This window comes from Ambystoma mexicanum, chromosome 4q, assembly GCF_040938575.1.
Source record: "Ambystoma mexicanum isolate Mex_15411 chromosome 4q, UKY_AmexF1_1, whole genome shotgun sequence".
Classification (NCBI taxonomy): domain Eukaryota; kingdom Metazoa; phylum Chordata; class Amphibia; order Caudata; family Ambystomatidae; genus Ambystoma; species Ambystoma mexicanum.
In genome coordinates this window covers 760,135,370-760,152,962 of record NC_090928.1, presented here as the reverse complement: position 1 = coordinate 760,152,962, position 17,593 = coordinate 760,135,370, and the positions used below count along the sequence as shown (strand labels likewise).

The window sequence follows — 17,593 nt, the reverse complement described above, 5'->3', positions numbered from 1 at the left end:
GATCTTGGCCAACAAGTGGATCAGAAGTAACAGCTGCTGAAAGGACTCTTACTTCTACTTGGCAAGCAGAGATCCTCTGTCCCAAACACCGTCCTCGATCATCATTGGGAGGGCCCCGGTGCTGGCGCCATTTTGTGAAACCTAAATATGTATATGGTATGCTATGGAAACAAAACCAAGAAGATCACAAAGACACAGGAACCGGATATTTCAAACAGAATACATCTTTATTTATGTATAGCAAATAGTCACTAATCACTAACAATCAGCACTCTCTAACCCAGCCCTCACAGCTCCCCAGCACCCCAGCCCTCTCTCTCTAGCTCTCAGCCAGCCCCCAGCTCTGAGACTGCGGGACTGCCTCCCCCTCTCTCAGCCAGCTGTGAGACAGTCTCCCTCCTGAACCTACTGAACAGAACACCAATCTACTGTTATACAGAACGATGACGCATTCACTTTACAATTGCATGCGTAGAAAACATTCTATGGCTATGTAACCTACATGCATTCTATAGCTATGTGCGTGCATAATTTCAGCATTGAATAATCGTATACTGTACTAGAACACAGTGACATGTTCTTCTACATTATTCTATTCTAAGAAGAACAAGCAACCATATTGTGTAACATTCCTGTCTCTTCGCATTGAGACAGTCTAACTTGCAGAACGAAAACAAAGCAGAGCAGTCAAGGTTGTTTTCTAACAGTCTGACAAGAGTTATGTTGTTATAATAACATCACTCACACTGTGTTCGGCTACTCTTTTGCACTCAGCAAAACTTTATTCACAACAGACAAGAAACAGACCACATTCTAGCGCTTAGAAACACTACAATGTGCTCTATACAAAATAACAAGCTAAACATATCTTCATAGATTTCAGCGAATATCGATCTATAATCAAAACAAACTATAATGCTAAACATAGCTTATACTAAATGAATGCATGTATGAATGGATTAGCTCAGCTAAACTATCATAGAAAAATGCACACTGACAGCTATGTACCCTGTGAAAAATCGAAGGTACACCTTGGAGGATGGTACAGGATCTACACCTGCTAAACAATATTCTAGAAGCAGAATTTCCAGTGGTACCTAATCCCACCATGATTCTTTGCAATGTACACACTGAAGCAACACACTTTACTGTGATAGATCTCAAGAATACATTCTTCTCCATTCCACTGCGCCCAGATTCCAAGTATCTCACAGCGTTTACTTACCGTAGGCAAAGATTCCAGCACACAAGATTACCTCAAGGGTACTGTGAGTCCCTGAGTATTTTCAACAGGATGCTACAAATGGATTTGGGTAACATACAAGTACCAAGCACAATCATTAAATAAGTAGATGACCTTTTGGTCTGCAGCCCAAGAGAAGAACAAACACTGTAAGAAAGATCCAGTTAAACCTTTGATGCTACTTGCAGAAAAGGGATACAAAGTAGACAAAGACAAATTGCAGTATTGCCAGAAAGAGGTAGGAGAACTATGGCAAATACTATCCTCAGCAGGAAGGAGAATAACACCAGAGAGAGCAACAGCAGTGCAAAACACACCACAGCCAACCACTGTCAAACAACTCCAATAGTTTCTAGGCCAATGTAATTATTGTAGGTCATGGATTTTTTTTATTATTCCAGTTAAAACAACCCTTTGTTTCAAGAGCTGAAAGAAGCACTGAAGGTTAAGGGAACGATCACCTGGACAGGAGATATGACTGCATGTTTTCAGGAACTCAAAAATGTGATCAGTAATCTCCCAGTGTTAGCAACACCAGATTATGCAAAATAATGTTTCCTGTTCTCAAATTCTAAGGGCCAAGTAATGGCGGCTGATCTCAAGCAGCACACATACATGGCACACAAACCCCTGGTCTACTACATTGGACTTTTAGATCCAGTAATGCAGGGTCATTTCCCATGCAAGCAGGCCCTAGCAGCAGCAGTTTTTGCAATACAAAAATCCTCTAGAATCACCACGGGATGCCCGGTAAAATTACATGTAGAATACATCGTTTTTGCTATTCTAGAGTGATCCAAATCAACCCTCACCAGTAATGCAGGGTCATTTCCCATGCAAGCAGGCCCTAGCAGCAGCAGTTTTTGCAATACAAAAATCCTCTAGAATCACCACGGGATGCCCAGTAACATTACATGTAGAATACATCGTTTTTGCTATTCTAGAGTGATCCAAATCAACCCTCACCACACAGAGTGTGTCCGGCTACGAAGTCATATTGTCCAACGCTTCCATTCACATTGTCAGATGTCGCACAGTGGACCCAGCAACATTCATTACAGAACTCGTACAGCCCGGTGAATTAGTGCACGATTGGGTAAGATATGAAGCACCTGAAGATGACGCAACCCAGGTCAGGGAGGATGCACTTGAGAATGGGGAGGTGCTTTTCGTTGATCGTTCATTGACGATTGCTCAAGAGATGGGACAGAGACAACTGGTGCAGCAATAGTGAACCTTGTAGATGGAGAGCACTAGGTCAGATTGCCTGCATATTATTCTGCACAAGCAGCAGAATTCATAGCACTCATAGCATTACAAATTTCAAAAGGTACTTTAGTTACCATTTATTCTGACTCAGCATATGTTACTTCCAACGTGCATTCAGGATTGTCAAGATGGTGCAGGAGACGGTTTAAAAAATCAGATTGAACACCCATGCAGCATTGCTAGCTAGATTAAGTGATGCATTAACTGGTCCTTTAGAAGATGCCATGGTAAAATGTACGGCCCATACGCATAATGGAGACCCAACTGCTTATGGTAATGATGCAGCAGAAAAAGCAGCAAAAAAAGCAGCCTACCTAAAAGTACCAGATATCACAGCATACCCTGAGATAGCACTTCAGCAGGTGCAGCTGAAAGCCCCATACAATATAGTACCACTAACACAAATAATTGAACTGCAAAAATGAGCTCCACAACAAGAGAAGGATTTGTGGGTCAAAATAGGATGTTCTCTGTCACCTATGGACCTAATTTGGAGGCATATTATTACAGGTAAAGAAGTAATTCCTCAAGAATCAGTTACAGTTGCTTCCGAACAATTGCACTATCCTTTACATACATCTAAGCAATATATTGCAGCAGACATTCAGGAGGACGGGTTTGTCCCCAATCTTCAGGAGCATGTTGACCATTGTGCAGCTAATTGTACCACCTACTACCTGTATGGTACAGGTCATACCCTCAGAACGTTAAAGCAAATGTTGCCCCACCCCACAGGGCCCTTTAAAGAGCTCCATATCAATGATGTAGACATGTTAACAGCTGCAGTAACTATCGTTTTTTGATTGTGTAATATGCCCATTTTCTCGTTGGCTTGAAGTGGGACCCTGTGACCACCCTGATGCCAAATCGGCAGCAACATTTGTGGCACATGAGGCATTTCCTCGTTGGGGAATATGTCATTTCCTAAAATCAGACAATGGGCCACACTTTTTTTTTAACTATATTTTTATTGACATAGTACATACAAGGTAGGGTGCAACGGCAAACCCCACCGACCATACAATAGGCTTACAGACAAGGATGTCAACGTTTTTATCTTTAAATCCCCTTCCCCCACCCCCCCAACTTTGCAACATACCAAGTTTTGAGGTTTTTGCAGGTTATAGAAGCTGCAGAGAGAACTTTCGAACATCGTTGTATGCATTTGTTATACAATTTGACATTGTGGGAACAGCGCGGTTCAGAGCAAAATGAGGGTCAGTCTCCAGTTCTAGGGCTGGTGCTGGGATAAGCCCAGAGGATACATAATAAGACATATCTTTACAGTCGCATAGAGACACATTCGTCATGGAGGAGAACTGCGGTCCATTCCTGTGTGAAATCCAAGACTTTATCATTTTTCACTGCTGTAAGTTTTTCATACGTAAAAATGACCCTTAGTTTACAAAGCCATTCCTCCTTGGTTGGTGCTAAGGCGCTTTTCCATTTTTGGGCCAATGCTAGCCTCCCCACCCTCAGCATAGCCCCGATGACCCTCGGGAATGCACTCTGTTCCATTTCCGGCATGGGAGTACCCAGGATGATTTCTAAGGGGAGTAGTGATGGACTGAACCCCTCTATATCCTTAATCCAGCTGAGAAGCTCCGACCAGTACACCTGAATAACCGGAACTCCCCACCACATATGGAACCATGTGCCCCTTTGGTGACATAACCTAGGACAGTAGGGGGATACTTCTGCGAACATTTTGGAGAGGGTGGCTGGGGGGCGATGCCAGGAGTGGAGAATCTTGAAGCTGTGCTCCATGGCTGCGGTGTACAGAGTACCGGTAAATATAGTTTTGAAAATTGCCCTCCATGTGTGGTCATCCAACGTCATGCCCAGCCTTTCTTCCCATATTCGTTTGAAGGGTTGCCTACCCTCCAAATTAGCCGTTATCAGAGTACTATAGAACTTGGACAGAGAGCCCTTTCGAGAGACACTTTTAGCTATTACTTCTTCAAAGGGGGTGAGGGGGCGGTTTAGGTTGTCAGCCCACCGAGGGTGAGTCAGAATTCCCTTCAAACGCAAATACTCAAAGATCGATGGTGGTTTGTCACCCAGTGCTTCGGTCAATTGTTCGTAATCTATGAAGCCCTCCTTGCGGGTGAGTTGGGAAACTCTCTCCAAACCCATGTCTGACCAAGCTTGAGTGTCGCGGAAGCCTCTGGTGTCTAGATTGATAGGGGGACCCCATAACGATGTTAAAGGGGACGGCCAGGATGACAACATTTTGTTATCTTTATTCGGTTTCCAGACTGCCCATAAGACTGCTAGTGTGGGGTGCTCTCTAAGATGGGAGGGGATGGTTTTAGGGGAGGCCCATAGTAGATCTCTAACTTTTTTCGGGTGGGTATGGATATCTTCTATGTATGTCCAATATGTCCTCATATCCTCTCTCATGTGCTCCATCATCACCCGGAGCTGAGCTGCTTTATAGTATAGTCTGAAGTCGGGAAGGGCGAATCCACCGTGAGACTTCGGAAGGGTCAAGGTGGAAAATTTGACTCTTGCTCTCCTCCCGTCCCATATAAACTGGAGGACTCGGGCATGTAAAACCTCGAAGAAGGATTCAGGAATGACCACAGGGAGGGCTGCAAAAAGATACAATAAGCGAGCTAAGATATTCATTTTAACCGTTACCATACGGCCAAACCAAGAGAGTGTAAGAGGCGCCCAGCGTTTGAGATCGCTGCTAATTTTGGCCAAAATCTCCGGGAAGTTACACTGATATAGTAGCGAAAGGTTGCTAGGAACGCAGGTGCCCAGATACCTAGTGGACACTCGCTCTATTCTCACTCCCAATAATTCCGAGCGATCCCCAATGTCTTGGTCCCCGGGACCCATAGGCATAATACTAGACTTGGAGGCGTTTATCTTAAGCCCAGAGAAGGCCCCATAGAGATTTATAAGATCGAATAATCTAGGTAGTGAGACCTGGAGGTTGGTTAGATACCCCAAAATATTGTCGGCAAACAGAGAGAGTTTAAAATCGCAGTCCCCACAGCGTATCCCTGTAATTTCATGGTCCGCTCTGATCGCTATGGCCAGGGGATCCATTGCCAGAGCGTATAGAAGGGGGGAAAGGGGACAGCCTTGCCGGGTTCCTCTAGATAGGGCCAGGGGTTCCGACGTGCCACCATTGACCAAGACTCTTGCCGTGGGGGTATTATATAGTGTCGAGACCCACCTACAAATATTCTCCCCGAGGCCCATTTTCTGGAGAACTCTGCCCATATAAGGCCACTCGACTCGGTCGAAGGCCTTTTCAGAGTCTAAAGCTAGCAAGTAGCCCTCTACCCCCTGCCTCGAGGCCTCATACATGAGGCCTAGGGTCTTCCGTATGTTATCGGAACCCTGGCGTCCCGGGATGAACCCTACCTGGTCTCCATGTATTAGTGAGGGGAGGAGTTTCGCCAGTCTGTTCGCCAGAAGTTTGGCCAGGATCTTGACATCCACGTTAAGAAGGGAAATGGGGCGATATGATTGACACTGGGAAGGGTCCTTCCCCTCTTTGGGGATTACTACTATCAGTGCTGACATCATCGAGGGTGGGAGGGTGCCCTGATCAAGTGCCGAGTTAAACATTTTGGCCATAAACGGGGCTAGCGTTGACCGATAGGTCTTATAAAACTTGACTGTGAACCCATCGTCGCCTGGGGCTGTTCCACTCTTCAGGGAGGATATGGTATCTATTATCTCCTCTGGGGATACGGGGAGATCCAGTATGTCTGCTTTTTCAGGTGAGAGGCCGGGAATCGGGAGGGAGTCGATCTCGGTTCCGTCCCCTGCATATTCCGAGCAGTACAAGCGTTCATAATAGTGCCGAAAGTGTTCAGCTATTTTATTATCTCTTACAGTTGACTCCCCTCCCGGTGGCCGGATGGAGTTAACCCTCCTACTATTTCTGAGGTCCCGGAGCCTCCAAGCTAATATTTTATCTGCCTTTTCCCCTTTTTCCATGTACTTCTGTTTCAGGAAGGACAGCTTTTTTTCCGTTTGTCCCACCTGGAGGTCTGCCAGGCTTGAGCGCAACCTTTGGAGTTCCTCCCACTTTCCGGAGAACATTTGTGTTTTTAGTTTCCCACCCGGTTGGATAGCCTCTATCTTTTTCCTCAATAATTTCTCCTCTTGGCCCCTCTCCCTCTTTTTTCTTGAACCTGTCTCGATGAGAATGCCTCTAATGGTCGCCTTGAATGCCTCCCAGACACCCATAACTCCGACCTCCCCATTGTCGTTGATAGAGAAGTATTCTGTGATAGCTGTAAGGAGGGATTGCCGTACCTCTTTGTCGTGCAGAAGGAGGTCGTTACACCTCCATAAGGACCCAGGTGGCGGGGCCGGGGGCACACCCATTTTTATTCTAACCATGTCATGGGCCCTCATTACGACCCTGGCGGAGATCGTGGTGCAATATGCACCATGGAGCACGGCGGAAAGCTGCCGATACCGCCATGGGGGTTGGCGGATTTACCGCCCCATTCCGACCTTGGCGGGGCGGTAAATCCCCATTCCCCATTTTACCCTTCCCCATTCCCATTTTTGCCCCATAGGGTATAATGGGAGTGGGGAAGGCGTTAATTACGCCACCGTAAAATACGGTGGCGTAATTAACAACAAGGTCCCGTAGCGCCATGGATTTCTCCGCCCGGAAAAACCAGGCGGAAAACGGCTCCATGGCGCTACGGGAACTCGTAGTAGGGCGGAAGGGTCCGCCGCGAATACCGCTGGCGTAAACCCACTCCGCCAGGGTCGTAATGAGGCCCATGGTCTGTCCAGGGAACCACCTCTACCCCTGATTCCGTGACCTCGCCCCGGAGCGTGGCGTCAACCAAGATATAATCAATACGGGAGAAAGTAGCATGGGGTTTCGAGAAAAATGTGAAGTCGGGGTCTCGATCTTTTTTTGTGTGGTGTGTGTCGCTCAAGCCCAGATCTTCGTTAACTGATTGAAATGCCTCAGCCAGTTTTTTTTGGAGGCGTTGATTAGGGCATGGGTTGGGCGAGCTCCTGTCTCTGTAGGGCAAAGAACCATGTTAAAATCCCCCCCGACCAGTAAAGTACCCTCAGAAAATGCTACAATTTTCTCTCTCATCCCCATCCAGAAGCCATCTTGCGCCTCATTCGGAGCATAAATACAGACCAGGGTGAACAGCCGACCCCTCACCTCCCCTTTAACCATGATATATCGTCCTTCCGGGTCTGACCTCTAGGCTTTGAGAACGAAGTGTGCCCCGGGAGAAACCAATAGGGCCACTCCTCGTTTCTTGGCCTGGAAGGACGCTGCATACACTTGTTCAATAGCTTTAGCTCTCAGCTTTGGTTCCTTGTCCCTAACCCAATGTGTTTCTTGTACAAATAAGAATTGGAGCCGGAGCCTTGAGAATTACCTCACCAGCAACGACCTTTTGGTGGGAGAGTTGAGCCCCCGCACATTTAACGAACCCACTGTCAAATATTGCAAGGAATCATCCATCATAGCGATGGTAAGAGCTTATGTCTCCCTTCTCGGGACGACTAATTCCAGTGCTCCCGCAGTACTTCCGCCCCCCGCTATAGTCAAACAACAAACCTACAGTTACAAAACAGACCAGAAAACTTGGCTTCACCCAACTAAAATCCTCTCGAACAAACCCCAACATTTCCCTCCCCCCTCCCACCCCCCCTGAACGCCTGGTGGACCAGCGGCTTCATCCTGTCGCTGAGACAGGCCACCATTGTCTCCCTCCTCCGGGCTCTTGAGCTCCTCAACAACCACAACTTGAGCCCCCTCTCCCCCCTGTCATGTTCAGATTACAAATAATTACAGTGGCTTCCCTCAATGGCATGAAAATCAAACTAGACCGTGAAGCTTCTTGGGGTTCCTCAAGTGTCAGGTTGTCCAGGGGATGTCGGAGCCACTCTTCTGAACTTCCTGTGGCCTCAGACTTTACGTCTCTCCTGAGAAGCCTTAATTCTCCCGGGTCCAACAGGCTCTCTTCCACGCTCTTGCTCTTCCCCTTCCATGTTTGGTTCTCCGAGAAGTTCGCCCGACACCCTACGAATGTCATCCTCCGTGACATGGGCATATTTGTACCCTTCCAGTTTAAAGGAAAGCGAAAAAGGGTATCCCCACCTGTATTGGACCCCCTTGGTTTGGAGCATTTTCGTCAGCGGGGAGCAGAGACGACGTCTTGCAGGGTGGAGGCGGACAGATCCTGGTACACCGAAATCCGGGCCCCCTCCCAATCCACCAGGCCCCTCTTACGTGCCAGTTCCAGTATTTTGTTCTTCTCCGCGAAGTAGTGGAAACGTACGAGAATGGACCTGGGGCCTCTGTTGACCGCTCCCGCCCTGTGAGCTCTATCAATAGTGGGTTCATCCGTGTTCGCCCCCTCAAAGAGTGATCCCACCACCGCGTTCACAGCTTTGATTATGTCCATTTGCGTTTCACCTTCCCGCTCCGGGAACCCCAAAAAGCGAAGATTACAGCGTCGTTCCCTATTTTCTAAGTCATCCAGCTTTAGGGAGCATTTCTCTTCTCTCCTCTCGAGTTCCGATAGGCGCATGTCGAATTGCGTCTCGAATATGTCATTCGAGGCTGTGTTGTTTTCAAGCGCTTGGACCCTGTCGTCTATATTGTCCACTTTTTTATCCAGGGTATCCAGCCGTAGCGTTATGTCTGCTCTGAAGCCTCTTATTTCCTCCAGGAGGGCAGCCATACCTTTGGTGACTGTGCTAGTGTCAGACATATCCAGGTGTGCCGGGGCCGCCATCTCCGGGCGGGTTGGTGGGCCTGGGGGCAAGCGTCGAAATCTCTGCAGGGATTCCTTCCAGTTCATAGGCCCCCACTGACCATCTCCACGGGATCTTCTCCTGAATGCCCCAGGCCCAGTGGGCAGTGCCGCCGGGTCACCAGACTACGCCAGAGGGAGGGCAGCGGGGGGTCTTCCCTGCATGCGGCCTTGACGTTGTACTCACTGTTGGGGCGGGAGGTTGCTCAAGCCGAATCTCCAAGCCACAGCCGATAAGGGCCTATCACTCCCCGTCCCAGCTTTGAATCAGGTCGCCTCTGCACAAGCGGTCTTTGTGGTCACTGTTTTGGGGTCATACAATAAGTGCTGTAGTTAGCCCGGGGGAGTACCCCTTTGTCCATGATGCTGGTTGTTGATTGTTGATTTGGGGCACCCTCGCCCGTGGGGGCCACAGAGCTCTCGTCGTGCGTCTCCTAAGCTGTGTGGGATCCAGGGAAGGCCCGATGGGGGAGGGGTTGTCGTGGACACCCCTGCAAGGGGGGAGCACCCGCTCTCTCGCTCCGCCGGTGGGGGCCTCTGCTTTTGGGGGTCCCCGATGAGGTCTGGCCCTGCGGGCATCAAGGGGACCGAAGATCTTGAGGGGGCGGGCCAGGCCTCCTGTGTGCGCTCCTGCGCCAGCTCCACAGTCCACCGGTGCACGCGGGGGAAGTTCAATCCGCCGGGCCCAGCACGCAGTCCCAGAACGAAGCCCCAGGAGGGGGGAACAGCCCGGAGCAATGCGTGGTCTCGCCCGGGCTCAGATGGGCTCGTAAGCCCCCACAGCGAGGTCCAGGGGGGGCGCTCTTCCGCGCCGTCCGGCGGTGTTGTGGGCCTCACGTAGGCCGCGGCTCGCCAGTGCCTCGCGCGGGGGCCGCGGTGCTGGGGGAGGCAGGGCTCACTCTCCCTCCCGGTTCAGAGCAGCGATCTGCCCGAGGCATTGTGTGGCCCCGCTCGGGCCCCGGGGGACGCGGGATCCGCCACAGAGAAGTTTGGTGTGGAGGGGGGCAGCTTCCGTGGGCCCTACCCAAGCCGCTGCTCTCCGTTACTTCCTGCGGAGCCGCGGCGCGGGGGGAGGCGGAGCTCCCTCTCCCTCCTCTCTCCAAGGGCCCGAACTCGACGAGTTCTCCACGTCGGAAGATCGGAGTTGGGGTCCGCGGGGGCTCCGCTGCGATAGCAATCCGTGGGGGGGGGGGTCGGCACTGTACTCCTGGGGGTCTGGGGGGCTCAAGTCCCACTTACGGCGCCATTTGGAGGAGACCAGTGCGGATGCGTCAGTGCATCTCGGCGCCCCCTGGTGGATCGGGCCACACTTTTTTAATGAGCTGTTCAAAGAAATTCCCTTCCTACTAGGAAAAAAACACAATTTTGCATCTGTTTTTTTATGCATTGATTGCATTTTTATATATATTTTTTATTGAATGTGTGTATGGTTTTCTTGTTAAACCCTAACACAGGTAAAAAAAAAAAAAAAACACAAACTGTGTTCAGTTTATCACCCGCAAGCCAACAGGCTTGTGGCGTGTCTTAATAGTTTATTGAAGCAACACGTAAAATCTTTCACTCTTTGGTTAGGAACTGGCTCAACTGCCTCCCCCTGGCAAAGTTTAGCCACAGAAATCAGCCAGGGAAAGAACATCATTTGACAACTCACACATTTCTGACAGGCAGGAGGCTGCACAAACTACTCACACCTGCACGCACAGCCTCTGACGCCCACAGAACAGCTGATATTTTAGGAGATGAATTCCAGGGATACCTCAGAGACTTGACCAAATGTGTTAGACTTATATCTCAATAGCTTGCACCACATCCACAACAGCTGGCTGCATCAGACACTGTCAACCGAGCATCTCTGCAACAAACTTAGCTCTTCACAGGAGATTCAGAGTTCGTCAGCTCATTCGTCAGAAACTGGAACAACACACGATTTCATGGCCATACATGGTTATCTATGCAATGCCATCTACTGTGAAAGTTGAAGGACTAAAGCACTGATACACCTCACAGACATCAGAAAGGATACCAGCATCGGTCCTCATCCCAAGGACACAGAAGATTAACAGCACTAAAAGATGAGTTTTACTGATATGTTTTCGACATTCCTGCAAGTAATGTGTCCTTTCTGAAAGACAAATATTGACTCTTCTTCACAGCCTCCTGTAGCAGCGCATCACATTAAGAATATAATGCTGTGTATTGGATTTTTCTCTTTCTTACCCTTTCAGCAAGAATTATGGTTAAGTCATGTAAGGGAGTGGGTATAGTGACACTGAAGTAAAACGTGTGTTAGTACCCAGAAGCAAAAGGAACACTGAACATCAAGTGGTTCTCTTTAACTCTGTTCCAGGTGTGCATCACCCTGATGTGGATAACCTTTGGTATAATCATATGAGGGAAGCGAGAAAAACGAGGTCCAAGGATTCCTTCTATATCTGTTCCCTGATCCCACATGCAACTGGCACTCCCAGATTGTTCATCCCTATATAAAAGCCACCTCTAATAGAACAATGTTTACTGCACTTAGCCCTATGTAGGGTACGAAGGTTGTTAGAAGGACACACGGTTCAAGCAACTGTGCTAGAAACAGAAACCAGTATGTGTTCTGAGAATAAGGAGCATCTGTAGTGTCAAATTAGACCACAACTACAGTTGGAAGGTGCTGTGTCTTCTAAGAAGAGATGGTAAGAGGGGCTGGTGAGTTGCAGAGCAAAGGGACTGATGGGGTTATCGGACAAAGTAGTGGCACACCTATACAGACCAGCTATGATGTATGGAGTAGATATGTCCAGAAGTTAACGTGGATAAAGGTGAATGAACGACCTGCTGAAGTACAAGTACTTACATGCTTCTCCTTGTGTTTTAGAGGCAATGGCAGTGTGCCTGTTGGCACTAATGAGCACTACAATCAGACACTTTATATAACAGATCTGAATGGAGGCACTGCAGCGCTCATGGACATATTTTGGATATGCAGGAGCTTTGCATATCTCCACCTTCCGCCGTTTTGTAAAAAGAGTTTGCTCCCTGTCGACATTACATTGCACTGTCCTTATCGTGCCTGATGCCCATCTCACTGTCATAAATGTACCACCAGCAATTACAGCTGCGCCCCATCCCCACCATCGATCAATGAGATCCCCTCACTATAAACGTTCCAATTATTTCTCCCAAGACTCTGTCGATAAGCTTAATGTCACACAGGACCAATATTGTCTATTCAGTAAGACGGAGACTTCCTTTACCTCCCTGCTCGTTCCAAGTATCCAGACTGCAGCCAATTTGAAGTGGCTCTAAATCACAAGATGGGAGATGATCCAGATAGCGAATGAGAGGGAGCATGGCCTCAACTCTATCAGATAGGAGTTATGGGCCCTTCGGTTGAAGACACTGCAAAACTGCTACATGTTGGACCTCCTCACAGCCATTAAGGGGGTGTTTGCAAGACATTAGGGAACTCCTTTTGCACCTAGGACTCGCCCAATGACTCAGGCAATGGGTTACTGATCCATGCTATTGGGGCTATGCACAATTTGCATGTTGCCATGGAGAAGGTAGCTGGGGTGGGAAAGCAAGATTGCCTGGATTTGTTGTTTTCATGGGCCTCTTCCTGGTTGGGCCTAGACAAAAAAAAGTGCTAGTTCTTATCGTTGTCCTTTTACTCATTGTATTTTGCTCCTGCCAGCTTGTCCTACAATGCTGAACCAAGAGATTACCCAAAAGAGCAATGATGATGTCCCTGCCCTCTTAACAGGTAAGGTTACTCCCCTCTTAAAACACGTGAACACATAGACAGAGGAATGGACTAGTAAAATAGAGCACATGATGGTAATAGTAGAACATCTAGTTGGTGACCCAGGAACAATTTCATACCCCCACCTGAACCAGAGAATTATAAAGAGCACTAGGTAGATCTTGCAGGGGACCAGGGATGCTGGTTTAGGACATGTACCCCAAAAATATGCCCAGAGAGGAGAAAAAGTATGTCATGTGGGTAAGGTGTGGGTGCCCAAGGACAACTCCTACAGGGAGAGAGAAGAAAGACTAGTTAATGAATTAACTAAAGGGGGGAGTGCCAACCACAGAAAGAGATTTAGGCTACTTAAATTGTATTAGCAAGACGAGCTGATAAGTTACTGTCAGTATTTTGCCATTTGGTTTGGCAGTTCTGAGCACATATTACTTGTAGTTAGCTTTTATCCACTGTAAAGCCTTATATAATGAAAGAAGGAGCAACAATGTAACAACGTTGCTTGTCATATTTACAGGTTACAGCCAGGGTGTTGTTTAATAGTTTTGTAGCTACCAGTAGTGACTTATGTTGTGTTTTGGTTGTACTAAGGAGATCTCAGAATACGCTTTTTTATTTTATATCCAGGAAAACTTTTGGTATCTGGTAAAAAGGTAGCTGATGTGTCCAGCAGGGCGATAGGGTAAGTGTCATGCTTTAGTAACAGAAGGGCTTTGTGAGAATTAGGCCATCTGTGGAAGGTCTTGCCCTGTCCATTTAATTAGAGCTTATGCATCCTTTCGCCCAGCGAATAATGATCAGACAGCCAAGGTTAGAGAAGAAGGGAGGCGTGCAGCGCAGATAGCAGTTAATTGTGCCAGGCCGAGCAGCTCACAGGATCTGGGAACGGAATGTTGGTTTCTGACAATTATATTAGTGCTGCAGCTGTGAAGGACAAATCTCATGAGAAAAGGGCTGGTGTCAGGCACTGTAAAGGTGTTAAGCTAGGTTTTGAAAAGTGGCTGGTCCACTTGAACTACAGGTGTTTCATTAAATAGAGCAAATAAATACGAGAAATTAATTCCCAAGACCGGTGCCTCGATGGCATTTTTTATAAAGCACCTGGTTCCTAAGAGAGATAAGGTAGGGGGCTTGCTAGGGATGTAACATGTTCTGAGACAGAGTCGCAAGAGGTGATGTCAAAAGAGTACAGCGGCAAGGTCAAAGAAGTCATTTGGGAATGCCAAATTGTCTGGTCTCATGAGAAAACCATTGTATTACCCGGCAGGGCAGACCTCGTTGTTCACATTTGGAACATGATTGGGTCCTCTCGTGGGTATGCACTTCATGAGTTGGCCAAAGTTGTCTTGACCAATAAGGAGAGTCCATTATTGCAACAATTTACCTGAATATAGTGGACCAATCACATCACAGTGTTTTCGTCTGATTGTACAATTAGGTTTTCTTGTAAGGGGTTGTATTTAGAAATGCACGACCAATGGGATAATGAACTATAGGGGATGTTCAGATTTCTGTACAGGAGTTAGCCAATGGGGAACGTGGGATTATGGTGCATCTGATATGCTTTGCTTATGTTAATTTGCGGTTTTCTGCTATAGAAGGTGTAACTTGAAATGGGCGTGTCGAGCGTGGTTCCAGTTTTCAGTTCTAAGGGACTGACTGACACTCCCGGCCATATTTCCATGTGATCAAACTTTGTTTTTCTTGCAACACGTGCACTTATTATTGACCCCCATTGGAGTGATTTTTTTTTATTGGTCGATTTATGGGCCTACCCAACCTTGCTCATAATAATGTCATTCTGCATCACTTTTAGCCAACCATATTCTTTATGGTAACATCCTGCATTATTTAGTGTCCATTTCCTTTAATAAGTTCAAACACTAATTCACACTCTAACAATATCTTGGGCGTCGGTTGAGGGTCCATTTTGAATGGGATCATTTACCCCAACCCCAGTCAAACCCAAACTTTTAGACTCATTCTATCCCTAGCTCGAACAAAAAACTATCAAAAACTGTAAGCTTGTCAAACAAAATGTTACATAACCCTCACATTAGCCTTGCTTAATGGTATTTTACATGCAAGGGATCCTGTACTCGCTCAGATCTGTAGATAATCCTGCTCTCTACTGCTCTCCAGTATCCAGTACTCAGGATCCAGAATCCAGGATCCAGGAGGAGGAGGATATTAAAAAGTCACATTAACCTAAATGGTCCTGTTTCTTCATGTGTAACCATGTTTCTTCAATACAAAAAGTAGATAAGAAACACATTACATATCTTTAATCGTCTTCCTGATGCTTGTATCTGCTTGTATTCACATGCTTTGCATAGGCCTACATCTAGTGGCTGGTGCAGAGTATTACAAGATTTGTTTTCGATTTCAAAAAGGGACGTCGATGGGGCATGTTTGTAAGGCTATCCCTATTTTGACACATACTGTACCCATGATCCTACTCAACCTGCATTTCTGGAAGGATTATAAAGATGTTTCGAGGGCCTCCAAGAAACCTTCAACCCCCTATTGAGTAATAATATAATTATTCCCAGTTGACTAAAGAATGTTCACAGTAGAGGTCTTACGTAGGAGTGTAAATGTATAAAACCTGTATAAAGCACTTAGTGTGTCAAATGTCCAACATGGTTTTGTCCTGTCCTGGTCATCTGTTATTTTAGCTGGTAGTGCAACAAGCTATCTTTTGATTTGCTTTATTTATGTGATGAAGGAATTCTGTGGTCTGCCAATAGACCACAGAAGCAGTATAAGGTAGCAATAAAGATACATTATGGTGCAATTAACTTTGGAAATCAGGAATTGTTGCCTTGTTTTCAGAACATTGTAGCTCTATAGTAAGAGGGCGGGTTCCAGTTGCTTTTAAATCAAGATTTTATGTCTGGCACCAATCACAAATGCCAGTTGACTGAAACCTTTTGTGAAACTGGGTCTGAAAGCAGTTTTAAATGATGTCACTCCATTCACTGGAATTCTCAATACCCCACTGGGAACACTTTCTCAGTGCTCTCAACCAGACAGACCGCAGCATACTGAGAAACAGGATCAGACTCCCTGAATGTTACCATAAACAAGCCTAATAAAGCATCAGTGAGATCATGGGCCTCATTACGAGTCCGGCGGTAGCCGTGCCGGAAAAATCCGTAGGCTGCCGCCGGACCGATAGTTTCATTCTACCTCCGTGATTGCCGGAATCACTGGGGCATTACAACCCCAGTGACCCAGTAATTCTGGAGGCGGAATTCTGTAAAGCCCCATTCCCATGGAGTCCCATAGGACTCCATGGGGATGGGGACCATGGAAACACTGGTTCCGTCTATGACAGAGCCGGTGTTTCCATGTCCGCTTTCAGGCGGGTGGTGTTACTTCCGCCAGGTCAGACCTGGCGTGAGTGACACCTCCCGCCAGCAGGACTCGGAATCAGCCAGTCCGAAAACAAAGGTGGCAACGGATTTATCCTCACTGTTGTTTCCGGACCGGCTGACTTGTAATGAGGCCCCATGTATTTACTTTGGTTAATGAGTTTATCACTTTCCTCAATTATTACATCATCTTCCAAGCATCCAGAGAAACAGGATCAGACTCCCTGAATGTTACCATAAACAAACCTAATAAAGCATCAGTGAGACCATGGGCCTCATTATGAGTCTGGCGGTAGCCGTGCCAGACAAACTGGTAGGCTGCCGCCAGACTGGTAATTCCATTCTACCACCGTGATTGCCGGAATCACCGGGGCATTACAACCCCTGTGACCCGGTAATTCTGGAGGTGGAATTCTGTAAAGCCCCATTCCCATGAAGTGCCATAGGACTCCATGGGGTTGGGGAGCATGGAAACACTGGTTTCGTCTATGACAGAGCCGGTGTTTCCATGTCCGCCTGCAGGCGGGTGGTGTTACTTCCGCCAGGTCAGACCTGGCAGGAGTGACACCTCCCGCCTGCAAGACTCGGAATCTGCTGGTCCGAAAACAACGGTGGCAGCGGATTTACCGCCACCGTTGTTTCCGGACCGGCTGACTTGTAATGAAGCCCCATGTTTTTACTTTGGTTAATTCGTTTATCACTTTCCTCAATTATTACATCATCTTCCAAGCATCATCCAAAATAGTGATTAAAATACCTACAACTTCCTCTGTATGGAAATAGGCTACATAGAAAAAGGACTGCATTGATATGGCTTTTCAAAGTTGTCATACAATCCATAACTATTCTTCATAAATACTCAGCTTTTCTTTTTACTTACTATGGTGTTTCTTTGCAGGCCTTGATGTTTGTGCAATTATAATCGTACTCAGTTCAGAATCCTGCTTCATATCTGATGATGGTTCTATAATAAACAGTTTAGCATATTGTCAATAGTTTAATCATCTGGCATTGCATAAAGTAGAGGACTAGAGCCAGTATTTTACATAAAACAGCACTCGTTTACAAACACCCTGAACACTATGATATTTTGGGGCACCAGATGGAGTAGTTCTGAGTATTTTTCAAACTGCAGTGGCTGAACCATCAAACTAGACTTTTGCAGGAATTCTGCAACATTTAT

At 47.1% G+C, this 17,593-nt stretch overlaps 1 protein-coding gene across 1 annotated transcript in view; it reads right to left on the bottom strand.

The window, feature by feature from the left end:
* Nucleotides 1-17,593, bottom strand: part of LOC138467288 (uncharacterized) — a 5,113,521-nt gene that overhangs the window by 3,995,618 nt on the left and 1,100,310 nt on the right. Inside the window, exon 5 of the mRNA XM_069607285.1 lies at nt 17,291-17,374. Within this exon, the coding sequence (XP_069463386.1) occupies nt 17,291-17,374 (84 nt within the window). The remainder of the gene's footprint in view (nt 1-17,290; nt 17,375-17,593) is intronic.